At 40.0% G+C, this 23,518-nt stretch overlaps 1 protein-coding gene across 2 annotated transcripts in view; it reads left to right on the top strand.

The window, feature by feature from the left end:
• The window catches only part of ranbp10 (RAN binding protein 10), a 141,782-nt gene that overhangs the window by 108,449 nt on the left and 9,815 nt on the right, over window positions 1-23,518 (top strand). The window contains exons 5-11 of one of the 2 annotated variants that reach the window (XM_059992756.1): window positions 13,009-13,031; window positions 14,972-15,156; window positions 15,227-15,366; window positions 20,474-20,582; window positions 21,646-21,794; window positions 22,126-22,324; window positions 23,193-23,317. In XM_059992756.1, the coding sequence (XP_059848739.1) occupies window positions 13,009-13,031; window positions 14,972-15,156; window positions 15,227-15,366; window positions 20,474-20,582; window positions 21,646-21,794; window positions 22,126-22,324; window positions 23,193-23,317 (930 nt within the window). The remainder of the gene's footprint in view (window positions 1-13,008; window positions 13,032-14,971; window positions 15,157-15,226; window positions 15,367-20,473; window positions 20,583-21,645; window positions 21,795-22,125; window positions 22,325-23,192; window positions 23,318-23,518) is intronic. The other variant, XM_059992757.1, reaches the window with a different exon arrangement.

A 23,518-nucleotide genomic window follows, 5' to 3' on the forward strand; every position in this document is an offset into this window, starting at 1 on the left:
TGTAGCAGTGAAATGAGCCCTGTTCCTCCCTCCCATACACATTTACCATCCTGTAACAGTGAAATGAGCCCTTTTCCCCCCTCCCTCCCACCCATATACATTCACCATCCTGTAACAGTGAAATGTGCCCTGTTCCTCCCTCCCTCCCTCCCACGTAACAGTGAAATGAGCCCTGTTCCTCCCTCCCTCCCACGTAACAGTGAAGTGAGCCCTGTTCCTCCCTCCCTCCCACCCATACACATTCACCATCCTGTAACAGTGAAATAAGCCCTGTTTCCCCCTCCCTCCCACCCATACACATTCACCATCCTGTAACAGTGAAATGAGCCCTGTTCCCCCCTCCATCCCACCCATACACTTTCACCATCTTGTAACAGTGAAATGAGCCCTGTTCCCCCCTCCCTCCCACCCATACACATTCACCATCCTGCAACAGTGAAATGAACCCTGTTCCTCCCTCCCTCCCACCCATACACATTCACCATCCTGTAACAGTGAAGTGAGCCCTGTTCCTCCCTCCCTCCCACGTAACAGTGAAATGAGCCCTTTTCTCCCCCCCTCCCACCCATACACATTCACCATCCTGTAACAGTGAAATGAGTCCTGTTCCCCCCTCCATCCCACCCATACACATTCACCATCCTGTAACAGTGAAATGAGCCCTGTTTCCCCCTCCCTCCCACCCATACACATTCACCACCCTGTAACAGTGAAATGAGCCCTGTTTCCCCCTCCCTCCCACCCATACACATTCACCATCCTGTAACAGTGAAATGAGCCCTGTTCCCCCCTCCATCCCACCCATACACTTTCACCATCTTGTAACAGTGAAATGAGCCCTGTTCCCCCCTCCCTCCCACCCATACACATTCACCATCCTGCAACAGTGAAATAAGCCCTGTTTCACCCTCCCTCCCACCCATACACATTCACCATCCTGTAACAGTGAAATCAGCCCTGTTCCCCCCTCCATCCCACCCATACACATTCACCATCCTGTAACAGTGAAATGAGCCCTGTTCCTCCCTCCCTCCCTCCCACCCATACATATTCACCATCCTGTAACAGTGAAATGAGCCCTGTTCCCCCCTCCATCCCACCCATACACATTCACCATCCTGTAACAGTGAAATGAGCCCTGTTCCTTCCTCTCTCCCTCCCTCCCATACACATTCACCATCCTGTAACAGTGAAATGAGCCCTGTTCCCCCCTCCATCCCACCCATACACATTCACCATCCTGTAACAGTGAAATGAGCCCTGTTCCTCCCTCCCTCCCTCCCATACACATTCACCATCCTGTAACAGTGAAATGAGCCCTGTTCCTCCCTCCCTCCCTCCCATACACATTCACCATCCTGTAACAGTGAAATGAGCCCTGTTCCTCCCTCCCTCCCACCCATACACATTCACCATCCTGTAACAGTGAAATGAGCCCTGTTCCTCCCTCCCTCCCATACACATTCACCACCCTGTAACAGTGAAATGAGCCCTGTTCCTCCCTCCCTCCCACCCATACACATTCACCATCCTGTAACAGTGAAATGAGCCCTGTTCCTCCCTCCCTCCCTCCCATACACATTCACCATCCTGTAACAGTGAAATGAGCCCTGTTCCTCCCTCCCTCCCATACACATTCACCACCCTGTAACAGTGAAATGAGCCCTGTTCCTCCCTCCCTCCCACCCATACACATTCACCATCCTGAAACTGCAGGATAGGCCACCTTCTTCATACTCCAGATAATGGGGCCTGACTTTGCTGGTGCACTCATAGATACCCACATTTCGGCCATAGGGCCTCAACTTTTGGACTTCCGATCAACCTTCAGTCTTCGATCCAAACCAGTCAACCTTTGCGCTTCGGTCTGGTTCTCCGATCAACCCATGACTCTGAGATGATGTGGACCCTGGATAAGGGCCCAACTTCCAAACTTCAAATGCTAGGCTCACCAATAAATGGACCTCAAACTGAGGTCTCACCGATGACAAGACCCTGAACATCCTTGCTAGTCTGTGGGTCCAACATCCAACCATGCCCTCGCTGCTGGCCTTTGAATGTGGAGCAGAGGCTTAGTTTCCAGCCCTCACACCCCTATCCCTTAACTCTGACCTGACCCCTAATTCTCTTAGAATATAACTTAGAGCCACTCCTCAATGGAGGTCTGTATTAAAAACATACCTCTGACATTCTCTCCCCCCGCCCCCACTTACTTTCCTCCAATCACTTTAAAATCAAACTCTGTTGTATTGGTCACTTCAGTCCTGGGAAAATGTCAATCTCTTACCATCTTGTACACCTCTATCAAGTCACCTCTCATCCTTCTTCGCTCCAGAGAGAAAAGCCCTAGGTTACTCAACCTGTCCTCATAAGACATGCAATTTAAGCTAGGCAGCATCCTGGTAAATCTCTTCTGCACCCTCTATGAAGCTTCCACAACTTTCCTATATTCAAGAGACCAGAAGTGAATGTAATATTCCAAGTGTGGTTTAACCAGGATTTTTAGAGCTGCAACATTACTTCGGTGCTCAATCCGTTGACAAATGTATGCCTCTATAACAACCCTATCAACTTGCACAGCAACCTTGAGGAATCTGTGGACATAGACCTCAAGATTCCTTTGTTTCTTCACACTTCTAAGAATTCTGCCATTAACCCTGTATTCTGCCTGCAAATTCAACCTTCCAAAGAGAATCTCTACACACTATTCCAGGTTGAACTCCATCTGTCACTTCTCAGCCCAGGTCTGCATCCTGTCAATGTCCGGTTATAATCTCCGACAGCCATCTATGCTATCCACAGCTCCAGCAGCCTCCATGTCACCTGAAAATTTACTAATTCACCCTCCCACTTCCTCATCCAAATCGTTTATAAGAATCTCAAAGAGCAGGTTCCCAGAACACCAGTGGTTAATGACTTCCAGGCAGAATATACTGCAACCACTCTCTGCCTTCTTTGACAAGCCTATTCTGTATCTGCGTGCCAAGATTCCCTGGATCCCATCCTTCCTGGCTTTCTGAATTAATCTTCCATTGGGAACCTAATCAAGTGTCATACTAAAATAGACAATAGGTGCAGAAGTAGACCATTCGGCCCCTCGAGTCTGCACCGCCATTCTGAGATCATGGCTGATCATTCACTATCAATACCCAGTCCCTGCCTTGTCCCCATATCCCTTGATTCCCCTATCCATCAGTTATCTATCCAGCTTCTTCTTGAAAGCATCCAGAGAATTGGCCTCCACCGTCTTCCGAGGCAGTGCATTCCACACCTCCACAACTCTCTGGGAGAAGAAGCTCTTCCTTAACTCTGTTTAAAATAACTGACCTCTTATTCTCAGTCCATGCCCTCTGGTACTGGACTCTCCCAACATCTGGAACATATTTCCTGCCTCAATCCTATCAAATCCTTTAACTATCTTAAACGTTTCAATCAGATCCCCTCTCAATCTCCTCAATTCCAGCGTGTACAAGCCCAATCTCTCCAATCTCTCTGCGTAAGACAGCCCTGCCCTGCCCCAGGATCCCAGGAATCAACCTAGTGAATCTACGCTGCACTTCCTCAATTGCCAGAATGTCCTTCCTTAAACCTGGAGACCAAAACTGTACACAATATTCCAGGTGTGGTCTCACCAGGGCCCTGTACAAATGCAAAAGAACATCCTTGCTCTTGTATTCAATTCCCCTTGTAACAAAGGCCAACATTCCATTTGCCCTCTTCACTGCCTGTTGCACTTGCTCATTCACCTTCATTGACTGGTGAACTAGGACTCCTAGGTCTCTTTGCATTTCTCCCTTACCTAACTCGACACTGTTCAGACAATACTCTGCCCTCTTGTTCCTGCTTCCAAAGTGGATAACTTCACATTTATTCACATTGAATGACATCTGCCAAGTATCTGCCCACTCACTCAGCCTATCCAAGCCTCCCTATATTCTCCTAACGTCCTCTTCGCATGTCACACTGCCACCCAGTTTAGTATCGTCAGCAAACTTGCTGATATAGTTTTCAATGCCCTCATCTAAATCATTGACATAAATCGTAAAGAGCTGTGGTCCCAATACAGAGCCCTGTGGTACCCCACTAGTCACCTCCAGCCAGTCCAAGAAACACCCATTCACTGCTACCCTTTGCTTTCTATCTGCCAACCAGTTTTCTATCCATGTTGAAACCCTGCCCCCAATGCCATGAGCTCTGATTTTACTCACCAATCTCCTATGTGGCACCTTATCGAATGCCTTCTGAAAATCTAGGTAAACAACATCCACTGGCTTACCCTCGTCTAACATCCTTGTTACACCCTCAAAAAACTCCAACAGATTAGTCAAGCATGATTTGCCCTTGGTAAATCCATGCTGGCTCGGCCTAATCCTATTTCTGCCATCTAGATGTACCACTATTTCGTCCTTAATAATGGACTCAAGCATCTTCCCCACGACTGACGTTAGGCTAACAGGGTGATAGTTCTCCGTTTTCTCCTTCCCTCCCTTCTTGAAAAGTGGGACAACATTAGCCACTCTCCAATCTTCAGGAACTGATCCTGAATCTAAGGAGCATTGGAAAATGATTACCAATGCATCCGCAATTTCCTGAGCCACCTCTTTCAGAACCCTCGGATGCAGACCATCTGGACCCGGGGATTTATTAGCCTTCAGTCCTACCAGTCTACTCATCACAGTTTCTTTCCTAATGTCAATCTGTCTCAATTCCTCTGATATCTTATGACCCTGGCCCATCCATACATCTGGGAGATTGCTTGTGTCCTCCCTGGTGAAGACAGATCTAAAGTATGCATTAAATTCTGTTGCCATTTCCCTGTTTCCCATAACAATTTCTCCCAATTCATTCTTCAAGGGGCCAACATTGTTCTTAACTATCTTCTTTCTCTTCACATAGCTAAAAAAGCTTTTGCTATCCCCTTTTATATTCCTGGCTAGACTGAGCTCATACCTGATTTTTTCTCTCCGTATTGCTTTTTTAGTTAAGATCTGCTGTTCCTTAAAACTTTCCCAATCATCTGTATTCCCACTCATCTTAGCCCTGTCATACTTCTTTTTCTTTAATGCTATACAATCTCTGACTTCCTTTGTCAACCACTGTGGCCCCTTCCCACTCTTTGAATCCTTCCTTCTCATTGGAATGAACTGCATTTGCATCTTTTGTATTATGCCCAAGAATATCTGCCACTGCTGATCCACTGTCTTTCCTGCCAGGGCATCCGCCCATTTAACTTTGGCCAGCTCTTCCCTCATGGCTCCGTAGTCTCCTTTATTTAATTGCAACACTGACACCTCTGATCTGCCCCTATCCCTCTCAAATTGTAGATAAAAACTTATCATGTTATGATCACTACTTCCTAATGGCTCCTTTACTTCAAGATCACTTATCAATTCCTGTTCATTACACATCACCAAGTCCAAAGTAGCCTCGTTCCTGGTTGGCTCAAACACAAGCTGTTCCAAAAATACATCCCTTAGACACTCCACAAACTCCCTATCCTGGGGTCCAGCACCTACCTGATTCTCCCAGTTCACCTGCATGTTGAAATCTCCGATAATGACTGCATTGCCTTTAGCACATGCCAATGTTAACTCCCTAATCAACTTGTACCCAATATCCACGCTACTGTTTGGGGGCCTGTACACAACACCCATTAGGGTCTTTTTACCCTTACTGTTCCTCAGCTCAATCCACACAGACTCTACTTCCCCTGTTCCCAAGTCACCTCTTGCTAAGGACTGAATCTCATTCCTCACCAACAGGGCCACCCCACCCCCTCCTCCCATATTTCTGTCTCTACGATAGCACGTATACCCTGGTACACTCAATTCCCAGGCCTGATCCCCTTGCAGCCATGTCTCCGTTATCCCAACAATATCGTAGTTCCCCATTTTCATCTGAGCTTCAAGCTCATCTGTCTTATTTCTGACACTACGCGCATTCAAGTAAAAATCCAGCAAACCTTTCCCTCATTTCAAGTAGTAACCTGGGAATCCCATCCAGCCAGCCTCAGGGACAATTCTACCCTAAACATAAGAGATTCTGCAGATGCTGGAAATCCAGAGCAACACACTTAAAATGTAGGAGGAACACAGCAGGTCAGGCAACATCCATGGAAAGGAATATCAAGAGTGTCCTGTGTGATATTCAGGCCATGGATAAACTAGAACTCAGTGAAGATAAGGAGAGATTGGAGCATTCCGATTGAGCAGGAAAGGGAGGTAGAAACCTATAAATTAAGGGGCAAGCCACTCAGCACAAGGTTCTATCCTAAAGAAGCAACCAGTTGTACAAATTGAATACGAGCAGGAGACGGAACCAACTGTCAAATCCAGTAGTACATGACAGCTTCATTAGAAGCACTGGACTTCTCGTGAAATATGGACAACGTATAGATATTTTAAAACAAAGCGTATTGAATGGTCTCCTCATTACTGCAGGATTGTTGCTGCTTTAACACACTTTGAGTAAAGCTGGAACCATTTTAAAGTATCTTTGCAATGTTGTCTTGAGTTGATTTTTGTTTTACCCTTCGTATAAAATTAAGAGTAAGAACACAAGTGAACTATGTAAATAAAAATTTTCTCAGCAAAAACTCCTGGTGGCTTTAACTTTTCTTTTTATTAATTAGAATTAGAGTCAAATTAATTTAAAGTATAATTTCATTTAGTTTTACATACTTTTAACTTCCTTGTGAATGTCAGTAAGATCCCTTCAGTCACATCCTTTCCAAACTAGAAATCTGCAAATTTCTCCTATCTTTTTGGTGTGCGTGCCACTTCCTTGTAATACTTCATTGTCTTATCTGCACCTCAGCAACCAGAAAGGGACACAATGTTCATACTTCAATATGACGAGAAGATCCTCGAACTTGATTACAATTTCTGCTGACAAGTTGCTTTTTCGTTGTTCGGCGACTGAACATACCGTGTCTCCACAAGCTCATGAGCTGTTCTAGCACTCAGAGAACATGAATGGTGTATTTGTTGTCCTGCCCATGTTCATTTATTATCATCTGCACTAAATTTTACCTGCTACCTAGCAATAATACTACATTGACCATGTTAAGAGAAATGAGTTCTTAAAGTTAAAAAAGAATAAAGCCTGGAAATATGCAGAAAGTTAGAAAGGAAACACCATAACTTGGGACATACCCAATAACTGAGGAGGGATCCTATTGTAATAGGTTTCGGTAATACCCAGATAAAGGAGAGAGTCGGGGTGGGAGGGGGGGTCGCAGTTACAAGCTTAGCTTGAACCAACCAGACAGTAAGACTGCAAATGATTTGGCACAGTGGCAGATAGTTACTAGAAAAAAAAATCACTGACTAGGTCATGAGCTTATGCCAGGAACCAAGATCGTGACTTCTGGTGTCCAAATATTTCATTGAAGAAAGTTTCTGCTCTTCTAGTACTGTTGTGAAAAGAGAGACAACTAGCATTAAAAGGGGTCAAGAATACAAGTTAATAAGATAATTATTGCATTCAGAAGGAAAGTTAGATAGAGAGCTGTTTACAATGATGAGCCCATAATCTACATGAACAAATTAGCCTTGAAAATACATAGGAGATAAAATGATAAAGGACACAGAATCTTGGTTAGAACGTGCTTGTATTCCATTCTATTTTTGAATATTTGTGAACTTGAAAAAATATACTAAATAGACAAGTATTAAGAATACTTAATAATCAGTGCTACAGCATGTTAACCTAGCAAGTCCATGTTGTTGCATGCAATAAACCAGTGATCCTTCACAACTCTGCTGTGGTTGACCTTCCGTATTTCAATTCAGTAGGTCACTTAAATGGGTTGCAGTTGAGTGATCTTTCTGGGAAGGATTTCTAAGATATCACAAGGGCGTTTACAGACATAATTAAAGTACAACAACTATTTAAGGAATGAATAGCTGATCTTATACAACAGAGTTTTTCATAGCAACTGAATGACTGCTGGTATTGGCTGCGGGAGTAAGTTGTTTACCCAGCCACTTTGGTGCATACATCGTTTGCAGAATCTTCAGTAACAGGGCACATTTCTCATGATCTCAGCTACTCTGGTTATGATCATCTGTTTACCTAAATTGATTTTTATGGTTGCTTGGTTATCTGTCCCCTCATGACAGAAAGCTGATTTAGATCACTTTTACTATCTTGAAGTTGTCTGATATACCTTTTAGCAACAATGCAGACAGATGACAACTGAATAGTGCTCAATTATATCTAAATTAAGGAGTCAATGTTGAATCATATGTTACGTTTAGTTATTTTTGAGTGTATTTAACTGATTTTAGAACTTTAAGGATGATTGAATAAACACCTGAATGCCCCATTGCAAGAAAAGCATTTAATGTTTTTTTTTGCCTGTGTTTATCATGTCAAACTCACATATGTAAAAAAGTGAAAGATTTTATATGGTGTCTTATTGTATATTTCAAAACATTAAGTACAGTTACCATCATATAAACAAATATAACAGTTTACACAAAGTATTAGCTTACACAAATTGTAAATAAAATGAAAAGACATTACTAATTTTGATGGCAATAGCAGCGTGAGGAATATTGACTGGCTACTAGAGAACAAGCTGCTCTTAAGATTAGTGCCATATGACCTTTTAATCTCTATGTGTGAAGATAGGCAGAACTTGGTGTTGTGTTTTACAGCAGTTTAAGTTCCAAAGAGGTACAGTTGCAAGAAAAAGTTTGTGAACCCTTTGCAATTACCTGGTTTTCTGCATTAATTACTCATAAAATGTGGTCTGATCTTCATCTAAGTCACAATAATAGACAAACACAATCTACCTAAACTAATAACACACAAACAATTTTATTTTTCATGCCTTTATTGATCCCATTGTTTAATTATTCACAGTTCACTCTTGTGTGTCAACCTTTTTATTTAATAACTGGTAGCACCTCCTATAGCAGCTGTAACCTCCACTAAACGTATCCTGTAGCTGCTGATCAGACTTGCACAACAGCAGGGAGGAATTTTAGACCATTCCTCCATACAAAACAATTTCAGTTCATCAATATTTCTGGGATATGTTGCATGAACAGTCCTCTTCAAGTCATGCCACACCTAAGGTCTGGATTCTGACTTGGCCAATCCAAAACACAAATTTTCTTCTTTTTAAACCATTCTGTTGTTGATTTACTTGTGTTTCAGATCATGGTTTTGTTTCATCATCCAACTTTTATTAACCTTCAAGTGACGGACCACTACCCTGAATTCTCCTGTAAAGTGTCTTGATACACTTTTGAATTCTTTGTTCCCTTAACAATTGCAAGCTGTCCAGGCCCCGAGGCAGCAAAGCAGCCCCAAACCATGATGCTCCTTCCACCATGCTTCACAATTGGGATGAGGTTTTGGTGGTGTTGTGCGGTGCCCTTTTTCCTCCAAAAATAGCAGTGTGCATTTCTGCTAAGAAGATCAACTTTTGTCTCATTGTCCCGGAAGCATTGTGGAACATCCAGGTGGTCCTGTGCAAACTTGAGGTGTGCAGCTATGTTTTATTTTTGGAGAGTAGTGGTTTCATGAACTCTGTTCTTGTTTAGTGTTTTTTCTTATAGTGAGCATTTGATCAGAGACCTTTAGCAAGTTCTGGAGATTCCTACAGGTCTTCTGCTGTCATTCTTGGGATCTTTTTCACTTCCTTCAGCATTGCACATTGTGCTCTTGGTGTGATCTTTGCAGGACACCCACTCATAGGGAAAGTGACAACAATACTGAAATTCCTCCATTTGTAGACAATTTCTCTTTCTAGTTTCATGCAACTCTACAATTCTTCTAAGGTCCTCTGAAAGTTGGTTTGATTGAGGTGTGGTGCATGTAAATATATTCTTCTTGAGAAAAGCAGGCTGTATCAGTAACCTGACTTTGTGTGTCTATTTTATAGGGCAGGGCACCTTTACAACCCACACCTCCAATCTCATCTCATTGATTGGAATGCCTGACTCCAAATAGCTTTTGTAGAAGGCATGAATCCAGAGGTTCACTTAGTTTTTTTGAACCTAGACTGTGATTGTTTAAATGATATATTCAGTGTTGATGGTGTGTTATTAGTTTAGGCAGATTATGTTTGCCGACTATGATTGTGAATTAGAAGAAGATCAGACCACATTTTATGAGTAATTAGTGCAGAAAATCTGGTAATTGCAAAGCATTCACAAACTTTTTCTTGCAACTGTATTTTGCTTTAATCTTCACCAGTTTATACAGTTACCTTCCCAAAAAAAAACACAGATATATACTGTATATCTCTATCAATATTTTAGTATAATGGGGTGATAGAAAGCATAATAAAATGAGGAGACAATGAAAATAATCCTTTTTCCTCTACACTCCTAATACATTTTAAAATTTTCTAGCCATGTGCATTTGAAATTTGCCAGTCTTTATGAAAAGCCTGCTAAAGAAGTATGTGGAATCCTTAGTTTTATAATTGGTCTGTACAAGTTATGCTGTGTCACTTTGAATTAATGATTAGGCTCCCATTGAATGTAGGTATTGTTACGGATTCAGGCAACAATAAATATATGAGTTAGGCAAGGGTTTTTATAACAAATAACATGTTTATTAAACACTGAAAACAAACCCCCCAAAAGTAAACAAATCACTAACGTAACCGGAAATCAGCTGCTGTGCGGCAGCTTAAACAGTTCTTTAAAGTAGTATTGCAAAAGTTCAAAATGCTCACAGTCCATTTAAGGGAGAGACTTTTTAAGACGATTTAAATTTTCTTTCACATCGTGTTGCTTCGATTCCCAAATCGAACTTTTTCCCATGAAGTATTTGCAAAACAAAACAGCTTAAAGGCACTGACCTTTCCTTTACAGCACTGTCCTCAATCCTTTCTGCTGTTTTGCAGGGATTAACACGAGAACAGTCAATGAATTCCTTCCGAATAAGGATCAAATAAGGTCGAACCGGTTTCACCGTTGAAATCGATTCTCCTCAATCTTTAACTCCCGAACTCCGATCTTCACTCTCCACTGATTCTCCACTAGCAGTATTGTAAAGAAACTGCTGGCAATGACCTTTTAAACTTTAGGCATTAGATAAAACTTCATCTTTCAACTAAACTGCGTCATAACATTAAATCACGCAGTGGCATGAAGTCAACATGGCAAATCCAGCCACGAACTGCCCCTCCTCACAGGGAGGCGTCCTCCTTTTATACCCTGTAAAAAAAACCTGTCACATGACCTCTACTGGTGGGAAAATGACGTCACTCCACCACCACAAGACCATTGCCTCAAGTCCAGTATAGCTTCAACCCCAGTCACGTGACAAGGGTACCACTGTCATGTGTCTCGAGTACGTAACAGTATCTATCTGGACTCTGCACCTTAGGCTCTGGCATGATGAGCCAAATGATCATCTTCAAATAACATTTTAAAAACTCAGATACAGCAAATGCTTGAAGCACAGAGCAGGTCAATTACATCTGTGGAAAGGGGTATAAAGTTATGTTTTCAATTCACTGACTCTTGGGAAATTCTTTGACCCAAGGCATTAACTATGCTTTTGTAGATACTGTTTGATCTGTTGAGTTCTTTGATCATTTTCTGTTGTGCCTTGGACCATCTTGTATGCATCATATTGTGGAATATGTGAAGATGTAAGAGTAATCTAGTGAAATATTGATTTGTCATGAATCATTGTTTTTGTAATTATTTCCAAACTGTAAGGGACAGAATATTACTATCAGATAGTGCAAATATAGAATAAAAGTACATACATTATCTTCTAACCTGTTTTGTTATGAATCCTGTTGGCAGACTGAAAAGAAGGCAGTGCTCTTGCAAAGGGAAGCTTAGTACCTCCCTCGATGCCATTGATTTGGTGGCCACTCCAGAGTAACAGCAACATGAGATGTCTTTGCACATTCAGATTATAGACTTACATATTTGTCATTCAGGAAGTTAAGAGTGTTATTCATGATATTGCTGTATCCTGTCTACCGTGTTAGGATTGACTTGCATACAAGTGGGAGGGTGAACTTTCCTTTGGTGTATGGTTTTGTTTGAGTAACATTACCTTAATATCTTTAGGATAAGCTCCTAAGAAATGTTTGACAATTAGCACAAATAGAGTTAGAGTTTGTTGAAGTGCACATATTATTAAATGTAGAGACCAGTCCTCCCTCCCTACCTCTTGAAAAGGCCTCTGACAGTTGTCGAGATTGGATTTTGTTGTAAGATCTGTTGAGTATTGATCAAGAGTGCCATCTTGTGACAGAGTTCTCAAAAACAATAGTAGTAGGTTCTGCAATGCAGAAACTAGACCATCTGCAACCCACAAGCCAAAACTGGCCCATTGTGTCTTACGGGATTGGCTTACTCCCTAATGTTTTATTGCAACCTAACTGCAACATGTATACTTTCCTTTGGTGGCTTCTAATCTTTCAGCAAAATATGTTGGTGCAGCATTAATGGAATGATCAGGAGGAGATAAGGAGGGCCAAAGCAAGCAGATGATGTGGGTTAGATCAGGACAAAAGTGTCTTGGTTAGGTGAATAAATGGATGGAGGAGGTAGGTAAGTATTCTGAACAGTACTGAGATTGACAGTGAGGGGGGGAGGAAGGGAGTTGGAGGCTGAATAGGTAAGAATAGTTTATTAAAAAAATGGGTACCTACAGGGAGAAAGATTAGATCTTGTATTCATCAAGATGGGTGGTTCATTTTTAACTAATGCTGGAAGCAGGCCTGAACTTTTTGATTAAAATCAGTTTCAATCTTTCATAGGTCTCATAAGCATAGTAGAATTTTACATGAATGATATCAAACAAGGATTGTGTGCAATTGACATTGATGAATAGCCCTGGCAGAGTTTGTACCCTGGCAATTCATACACACTAAAGTGCCAAGAACAACTTGGTTTGTTCAAACTGAAAAGGGCTTTCTAAACTCAAAAATCTTATCACCCTGATTTTTGTTTTAGTCATGATATTGCATTTGTTGAATAATTACTAATATATTTTGTCTTTTAATTTTTTTTGCAGGAATAGCATTCACAGACCTTCCTGTAAGTATTTCCAGTTTTGTTTTGTGGCTTTCAATATGTTCTTGAAAGTTTTTATCAAAATAAATTCCTCTAAAAGTCAAAGCCAATTGTTATAGAAGGAACTGATTGTTTCTTTTAGTCTTAAAATCCAAATATAACACAGTGATTTAGGTTATGCTGCTTTAGCCACAAGGTGCAATTCCTTACTGCTTGGAAATAAAAACAGTACTTAATGTACTTTTAATTTTAGCTTTTTTACCTGTGCCATAGTGATATTGCAATAAGCATGAAGAGAGAAATATCTTGCTGGTAAACATTTGGTTGAGGCAACTGTTATAATTTCATAATGGGCTTTCATTTTATTATTATTTGCTGTGGTAATGTTTCTTTATTGTAAAATTGAAGTGTCATTTAAAGATTAATATGGGTTTCTATGTCCTTAATTGGTAACTTTAATCATCACATTCCCTTGTTTATATAATGTATGGCATTGCACTATCATGCCAAGGTTATCCAGTATTCCATGATTTAGTGAATTGTACACAGATCTAGGCTAATTATTTTAAAATTCACTGTTCTCAAAGTATTTACATCCTGTAACATAGCTTTGAAACTGCAACTAATACTGGAGTAGTTGGATCTAATACAAGTGTTATAGCTGAGACAGTACTGTCCTTAATCAACATTTTAGTAGTTTACTTTTTAGCAAAGTTCATTGGAAATCATGAGCTAAAGCCCTGTTTGAAATTCCTTTAGTTCCACCTCAACATTCTTAACAAATATAGAGACTAATTGTATCATAATCAGGGTCAGTGGAGCGATGCATTCAATGTACGAGCTCCTTGCCAATACGACATTGCATCACATAAGAAATTGCATTTACAACCTAAGTTACTGTGGAGCTGACAACATTTGAGTGCTTGCAGAAAACACATTTGGAAATCTGTGCTTGCCATACGGAATTAGATTCTTCAGTGTTAGACTCATTCTTTAGTGCAACTGACTTGGGCTCAAGGTTTGAGAATTCTCAAAATTATCAAATGGTTATAACCATTTTATTTAATTGCAACTATGTTGCTGTTTGAGATATATAATGTCCGTGTGTTAATACAGTTTCTAAACACTGAGAAACATAATGACTTGCCATTATGTAATTATGGAACCTGCAGCCAACCAAAACTACTTTTGCTTTATCACCAGAAGCATGCATCTGCTTGTTTTATGCCTGGCTAATTAATTACTTAGCCTTCATTTTCCCAATGCCTATTATATATCAGCAGTGAAGTAATCACTCAAGTGAGTTCTGTTTTGCTTTATTTCTTTAAATTATTTTCTGCCAACACTGGGTAGTCGAGCCGATTTGTCTTCAAAAGGGGCAAATATGAGAATAAAGGAAATTTCAGTCAAACTTAGTTCTGGGCCTCAAAAGTTGACCTGTGACAAACAACTTAATGCGGTCTATTAATTGGTTATCCATAAGAATAAATACAGCAGGATATGCAATGAGATGAGAAGAAGATACATGAACTGAACTGAATCTTCACAATGTTCCAACATCAGTCATAAATGGAAATTGCAGAGAGAGGCAGCAAATGTTAATATTCAAACTACATTTGAGAAAAGGCAAGAGTGTTGGCGATGATGAGCAGACTGCTTGCCTGATATGTACAAGTGCTGCATACAGTATTGTGATCTTAATTTGAACAGACAGATTAGCTTGACTTAGTTGGCAAAGTCAATAAAGGAAAAAGTGTGGAGAGGGAAAATAAAAAGATAGCAGTTACATTACGACAAAGTGAGGTTAATGAAAAGCGAAATTAGCTGGGATGAACAATTCACTTCCTCTAAAGTTGAATGGCACCATTTGTATATCTCTGACCACAGAATGCATTTAATAGTCACCAACTGCATTGTTGAATTATCATTTTTGCTGTTTTGTTTTTACTACTTCTGTCTTTTAGCCTAATCTGTACCCAACAGTAGGACTTCAAACACCTGGTGAAATAGTAGATGCTAACTTCGGACAACAGCCTTTTGTCTTCGACATTGAAGATTACATGCGGGAGTGGAGGGCAAAGATTCATGGTACAATTGAGCGATTCCCCATAGGAGACAGATTAGGGGAATGGCAGACAATGCTGCAAAAGTAAGAATTATACTCCTTGTTTATCATAAATGGAGGGTTAGCCAATTGCTTTGTACCACATTTAAACTAGCTCATTATGTGAGAATTTGTTTTGCAGCTTGGTGTCATCCTACCTGGTGCATCATGGGTACTGTGCGACAGCAACTGCCTTTGCCAGAGCAGCAGGGCAGACCATTCAAGAGGAGCAGAACTCAATCAAAAACAGACAGCGTAAGGCTGCCAACAATATCTTTGTGTAATGATTTGAAACTTCTATTTTAAATATGTTGTCTCAGTTACTCACAATACCCAGTATAACGCTCCCATCATTCAAATCAAATGGGTTCCTAATGTTAGCCGAGGAGTACTTCATTTAATCTCTGCTCTTCGAGGAAAGAGGCAGAAAATAATTTCTGTGGTATCCCTATTAATAGGACAGTCTGCTGATGCATATTTTTATATGTTAACAAGCATTTTAGATCAACTAAATGATCTGGTAGTCAATAGCAGGCTTTAGCTTTGCATTGCTAGTTTACCCCTAGCCTGCAAGCTGAAAACATATTGTACCAGGTGCAACAGATGCCCAGTTGATCTCCACAGTAATGTACTATTGGCACCCATGTAGAGGCGGTACTAGTAGCAGTGAGATCACTTGAGTTGCATATGATGTTCTCCAAAGGAGTTTCCTATTGGTGGGTCCTTGGGTGGCGGTAGGAGCTGATCCAGCATCCGCAAAACTGGGATTTTAGGGTGAATTCCCTTAACAGAGAATGCCTGTGCTTGACTTTGTTTGGCTGATGCATTGATAGCCTCCACACAGTCCTTGTAACCCATGTAATGTGAATGTATTCATGATAATCGGAAAAAAAATTGAGAAAGTGGAAAGAAAAGAAATTTGGTCATTACATATCGTTCCAGAGGTTGGATGCTTTATCTGGAGACATTAATTTCAGTAATTAAATAAGCCTGGAAGAAAAAAAGATAGTACCAGTAGTAGAGTGTATGAAACTGCCAAATTGTCATAAAAATTCATCTAGTCACTAATGTCATTCAAGGTAGGAGATCTTTTTTATTTGGCCTGTATGTAACTCCAGGTTCACCAGAGTGATTTGAATGATAACTTTTCTCAAAAAGGAAGTTCTGTAGGCATTTCTGGATGGACATTAAGTGCTATCAAAGGCATTGGTGTTTACATACCATTAACAAATAGAAACATTTTAATCAAATTATGTCTTGTGTGTGAAACCCCAGTCATATCTCTTTTCCTTTGAATGTCTTGAATTGAATAAGCCCTTTGGTCCCTCATAGTTTCTCGTTATTCAGTATGATCATGGTTGATATTCTACTTCAGAGCTCCTTGACTGTACTAACCCCAGTGATCTTAAAATCCAGTAATCTGTTGATTTATCTTTTACAAATGTAACTTAGCAGATATAATTCCACCCACCTCTTTCATTTCACTATTAATGATTATAATTACAATGTTTTCTTGATTTTCATATATCTGAATGAAGAAAGCATAAAAAATACAGTGTACGCATGTAAGGCTGAAACCTCGTGGTGAAATACGGTGAAGTCCAGTGTCAGAAACTACTAATTTGACAGATATTTTAAATATTCACACCAGAATAAAGTTGTGGCAGGAAGGATTAAACATTGAAGCTGAGCTGATAATCCACAACTGTCTAATAATCTTTTCAATATTTCAAAGAGAAAACTTTCTCAAAATAATCAGTTCAGCCACCTATAATGTTTTCTTTGCTGGGCTATGGCTTATTAATTCATCATAGTACCAACAGTTTAATATTTTGGTATGTACCTATGTGGCTTTGAAGATATAAAATAGTTCTGTGTTTGATTATCAATGACTTGCTAGAGAATATCTACCCCTCGTGGGCACTGAAACAGTTTTGTTTTTATTTCTATAATACTGTAAACAGAAACTAAAATAGAAAGCACATCTTTTTACCAAAAAGCAGAAACTTTACAGCCTGTGTCAGCCTGGCTCAGTTGTCAAATTCTCATCTGTGAGGAGAAGGGTTATGTTTTGAAAGGTTGTTGTAAAACTTGAGCACATGATCCACATTTGGTACTCAAGAGGAATACTGAATCTGAATTCTGTTAGAACTGTTGTCTTTAAGGTGAGGTGTACTTCCTGGTGGATTAGACATGCCTAGAAAATACCATGGCATTAATTAGCTGATAAGCACACCTCAAAAAACCGTAAGATATAGGAGCAGAATTAGGTCATTTGGCCCATTGAGACTGCTCCACCATTTCCTCATGGCTGATCCTGTTTTCCCTCTTAGCCCTAATCTCCTTCCTTCTCCTCAAATCCCTTCATGTCCTGACCAATCAAGAATCTATCAACTTCTGCCTTAAATATACATAAAGACTGTGACAAAGGATTCCATAGATTTCCTCTATTCTGAGGCTGTGTCCTCTGAGACTCTCCCACCATCAGAAATATCCCCTCCACATCCAGTCTATCAAGGCCTTTCACAGTTCGATATGTTTCAATCAGGTCACCCCTCATTCTTCTGAATTCAAGTGAATACAGATTCATTTTCATGATCCTCCTTTGAACTCTCTCTAGTTTCAGCACATCCTTTCTAAGATAAGGGGACTCAAAACTGCTCACGGTACTCCAAGATAAGCCTCACAAGTGCTTTATAAAGTCTCAACAATTACATCCTTCCTTTTATATTCTAGTGCTCTTGAAATGAATACTAACATCACATTTGCCTTCCTTGCCACAGACTCAACCTGTAAATTAACCTTGAGGGAATCCTGCACAAGGACTCCCATGTACCTCTGCACCTCAGTGTTTTGTATTTTATCTCCATTTTAGAAAATAGTCAACCCTTTCACTTCTACTACCAAAGTGCATGTCCATACACTTCCTGACAGTGTATTCCACCTGCCACTTCTTTGCCCATTCCCTTAATCTGTAAGTCTTTCTGTAGCCTCTCAACTTCATCAAAACTACCTGCCCCTCCACCAATCTTCATATCATCTGCAAATGTTGAAGTAAAGCTATCAGTTCCATCATCGAAATCATTGACATGTAATGTAAAAATAGACGGTCCCATTACAGACCCCTGTGGAACACCACTAGTCACCAGCAGCCAACCAAAAAAGGCTCCCTTTATTCCCATTCTGTGCCTCCAATCAATCAGCCATTGCTATATCTATGCTAGAATCTGTCCTGTAATACTATGCGCTTGTAGTGTGGCACCTTGTCAAAGGCCTTCTGAAAATCCAAGTAGCAACATCAACTGATTCTTCTCTGTCTATCCTGCTCATTATTTCTTCCAATAATTCCAACAGATCAGTCAGATGAGATTTTCCCTTGAGAAAACTATGATGACTACAGCCTATTTTATCATGTGCCTCCATGTGCCCCGAAACCACATCCTTAACAATTGATTTCAACATTCCCAACCGCTCACCTCAGACTAACTAATCTTTAATTTCCTTTCTTCTGCATCTCTCCCAAAGTAATCAGTTGTTTTAGGAAACACATTCCTGTCATGATATTTCAATAAGATTAGTGAAAGTTGTTGGAGTCAATCAGTCAGCATTGGGATAATGGGATTTGGACAGAGCCATGTTGATCTAGACTTCCAGTTACAATTAAACTGGAGCCATTTCAGTTAGCGGTTTCTATTATTGATGATGTTTCTTTTGAAGTTCAACAGAGCCATGAATGTTCTAACATTTTAATTTTTTAATATACAGTGCCTATAAAAAGTATTCACCCTCCCCCCTCCCTGGAAGTTTTCATGTTTTATTGTTTTACAACATTGAATCACAGTGGATTTAATTTGGCTTTTGTTTTAATACTGATCAACAGAAAAAGACTCTTTTGTGTCAAAGTGAAAACATATTTCTACAAATTGGTCTAAATTTATTATAATTATTATACACAAAATAATTGATTGTGTAATTACTCACCACCTTAGGTCTCTATCAGCTTTGCAAATCTGGATAGTGCAATTCTTCCCCATTCTTTTTTACAGAACTGCTCAATCTGTCAGATTGCATTGAACAGCCCTTTTCAAGTCCAGCCACAAATTCTCAATTGAATTGAGGCCTGGACTCTGACTTGGCCACTCTAGGACATCGTTGTTTTTAAGCCATTCCTGTGTTGGATTTATGCTTGGGGTCATTGTCTTGCTGAAAAACAAATCTCCCAAGTCTCAGTTCTCTTACAGACTGCATCAGGTTTTCTTCCAGGATTCCCTGTATTTTGCTGTATTCATTTTATCCTCTACACTCACAAGCCTTCCATGGCCTGTTGCAGTGAAGCATCACCACAGCATGATGTAGCCACCACCATGCTTCACAGTAGGATGGTGTGTTTTTGATGATGTGCAGTGTTCGGCATTTAGTCTGATGGGCAAAAAACTCAATTTTGGTTTCATCAGACCAGAGTATTTTCCTCCAGCAGACTTCAGAGTCTCCCACATGCCTTCTGGCAAACTCTAGCTGAGATTTCATTTGAGTTTTTTTCAACAGGGGCTTTCTCTTTCCAACCCTCTGACATAAAGCTGTGACTGGTGAAGCACCCAGGCAGCAATTGTTGTAGGCTCAGCCTCTCCCATCTCAGCCACTGAAGCTTGTAACTCCTCCAAGGTTGTCATAAGTCTCTGAGTGGCCTCCGTCACTTTCTTGCATGGTTACTTAGTTTTTGAGGAAGGCCTGCTCTAGGCAGATTTACAGCTGTGCCATATTCTTTCCATTTCTTGATGATTGACTTAACTGTACTCCAAGAGATAGTCAGTGTCTTGGAAATTTTCTTCTATCCATCTCCTGACATGCTTTTCAATAACTTTTTCACAGAGTTGCTTAGAGTGTTCTTTTGTCTTCATGGCGTAGTTTTTGCTAGGATACTGACTCACCAGCAGTTGGACCTTCCAGATACAGGTGTAGTTTTACTACAGTCAATTGAAACACCTCAACTGCACATGGTGATCTCCATTTAAATAATTATGTGACTTCTAAAATGAATTGACTGCACTAATGGTGATTTGGTGTGTCATATTATAGGGGTGAATACTTATGCAATCAATTATTTTGTATTTTATATTTGTAATTAATTTAGATCACTTTGTAGAGATCTGTTTTTACTTTGACATGATCTTTTTCTGTTGATCAGTGTCAAAAAATGCCAAATTAAATCCACTGTGATTCAGTGTTGTTAAACTATAAAACATGAAAGCTTCGGGGGTGAGGGGGGGGAGAAAGGGAATACTTTTTATAGGCACTGTGTAAAAATGGCACATGTGAAGCTGGAACTCACTAGTAATTGCATCTATTTCCTTCTGTCTTTCAGGAATACAAAAGCTAGTTTTAGCAGGAAGAGTGGGTGAAGCTATAGAAGCAACGCAACAAATGTATCCAGGAATTCTGGAGCGTAACCCAAACTTGCTTTTTATGTTAAAGTAAGAAGATTGCACACCAAATTTGCAGTATGCATTCAGTGGGGATTTGAGGAAGGAGAAGTATCCAAATCTAGAGCAAAGTTGACAGGACATCCACAGCTCGCTGGTTGATGTATTGCCTCAATGTGTGTGGTGCATCAGGATAGGGACTAAGCTTCAACTGCATGTCATAGACCAAAAGCAACATTGACCCAAGGCATCTTATAGATGCCTGCAGCCATCCCTTTCAGGAACGCAGTTAGGCTGCTCACTGCTGGCTACTAACCACATTCTGGTCGAGCAGCAGACCAGAAGTCCCTACAAAGGATTGTGAGAACAGCTGAGAGAATCATAGGGGTCTCCCTACATTTATCAGGAGTGCTGTTTACGCAGGGCCCTTCGTATCATTAAGGATCCCACCCATCCATCCAGCATCCTCTTTGACTTTCTGCCATCAGGCAAGAGACTCTGATGGCTAAAAACAAGAACAGTCAGGGTGAGAAACAGTTTCCTCCCCCAGGCCTTTGGGTTTCTGAACTCCCTGCCACATTGTATTGGAAGGGTCACTGGTTAATCTGGTCTGTACCTTACAATATTTAATATTAATGTACTTTAATGTGTTATTTATGTGTGATTCATCTGTAGATTCTTACCTTCATATATTATCATGTGTTATGTGTAGTACTGTGATTTACACCCTGGTTCGAAGAAACATTGTCTCATTTCAATATACATTATATAGTTATATATGTTATATACATGTATATAATTAAATGACAAAAAACTTGACTACCCAATTGTACCTGAAAATAATAAACAGTGTCTACCAACCAGTTTTGAAGCCTGTTTTGAATCTGCAAACAGCTTCCGTCCTATGTTGACATCATGGGCTTAGCCGTGCAAAGAAAAATTCCTTTTTCCATGGAATCATTGCAAAATGGATCACTTATAATCAGGGCAGCTGGTGGCTGAAATTCATTTGATATTTTCACAGAACTTGTTATTGCTTTGTTTTTTATTTTTAATTTTATTATTGCCTATTCCTGACATTTTGCTCAACAATTCCTCTACTAATTTTGTATAGGTGTCGGCAGTTTGTGGAGATGGTGAATGGTACAGACAGTGAAGTGCGTTGTTTCAGTGCCCGTAGTCCTAAGTCCCAAGGTAGCTACCCTGGATCACCCAACATGAGCCCCAGGCATGGAGCCAATAACTCTCACATCAACAATGCAGGTGCAGTATTGAACCATTTCTTCTCAAACAGTATTATTCAGTACAGAAAACCTGACCTTCTCCTCCACACCACCCTACCTTCCTATTAACTCCACATTCTATTTGGTGTTCTAATTGGTCCAAACTATGGATGGTGGTGAAAGGTTAGTGAGTTTGCATCAAATCAATTGGTTCTTTATATGTATTTTGTGGGGACTCTGGTTTTAAATGCCATTAACATCATCTGTGTCTTTCACTTAGGTCAACTCCACTTTTATATAAAATTCACTTTACTCATAGTCAAGTTCATGACAACTTTATCTTTCAATTAAATCTATTGTGTGTTTTGCAGGAGCAGAAAGTCCAAACTGCAGCAATGGAATTGTGCCATTGAAAAGCAAACCAATTCACAACAAATACCCAGCTATAAGTTCATCATCTTCATCATCTTCATCTTCTTCCTCACCTTCCTCTGTAAACTATTCAGAGTCTAATTCCACAGACTCTTCCAAATCCCAGCAACACAGTAGTACAAGTAATCAGGAAACCAGGTATGTTTGTGTCACAACACAGCCCTGTTAACTACATTTAAATGTTTTCAGGATCAGGAACATCTTTGCAGACTAATGGCAATTTGATTTCAATTTAAAAACAAGAAAAAAATCTGCAGATGCTGGAAATACAAGTAACACACCATATTCCATCTTGAGAGAGAGAGCAGCTGGCGTCAATGATGCTTAATTAATATGTTTTTTTGTTTGCTATTAAAATTCCAAAACGTTCAGACCTCTGATTGAGGTTTACCAAAGGTGCATTTAACAGTTTCCAGATACTAAACACAGTCCAGTGTAGACATGTACCTGTTTTATAGTCCAGTTCAATTCAGAGGAAGTCAGAGAAAATAACCCAGACCAGCAAACAAATAGCCAAATGAAATAGGTAATTTGGAAATTCTTTAGCAATAGCTTGGCGACCAGGGAAGGGGGTAACTAAGTTTCGATAAAATTATTTTTGATATATCAGCTGTTCAGGCACATGTATCTACCTTGATAGTGATCTTTAAAAACAGTGACCTTTTCATAAAATAAATAGAATGTTCCCTTTTGATTTCAAGCTCCTTGAGAATAGGGAAGGTATCTTTAAACATAATACTTGGTAAATAGGGAAGGTAATTTGAAACCTGTTTCTTTCACTTGTTCATTTTAGCTTCACTGGGGAGAGCAAAAACATCTGATTCCTTTCTTGATAAAATCCTATTCAATGTTATATAATTGTCATGAATAAAATAATCACCTTAAAGCAGAAAAGATTAAACTAAGTTTTCTGAGCAGCTGAAGATACTGCTCTCTGTTTTGGTTTCTCAGCAGAGTTTTGCCTGATGGGATTTTGCTGCCTGATTTATTTATTGTTGTTCAACAGTGACAGCGAAATGGAAATGGAACCAGAGCACTACACCAACGGAGTCTTGGAAAATTCTTCCAGTAGAATAATGAATGGCAACTATAAACATGAAGAAATCCTGCAGACAGATGAGTCCAGCATGGGTAGGATAAGACACAGGGACAGTGGTGTGGATGTTGCATGTGCAAAGAAAGGGCCAGGTGATAGGTCTGTGCACAATTATGTTTGGAAAGGAGAGGGGATAAAAAGATGGAGAAGTTATGGAAGCTCAGTATTTCAATAGAAAGTTAAGAGACTGTGATTCTGTACTCAACTTTTCTTGTCATATAGAAATATTTTATCTA

This window comes from Hypanus sabinus, chromosome 17, assembly GCF_030144855.1.
Source record: "Hypanus sabinus isolate sHypSab1 chromosome 17, sHypSab1.hap1, whole genome shotgun sequence".
In the NCBI taxonomy this organism is placed as follows: Eukaryota; Metazoa; Chordata; class Chondrichthyes; order Myliobatiformes; family Dasyatidae; genus Hypanus; species Hypanus sabinus.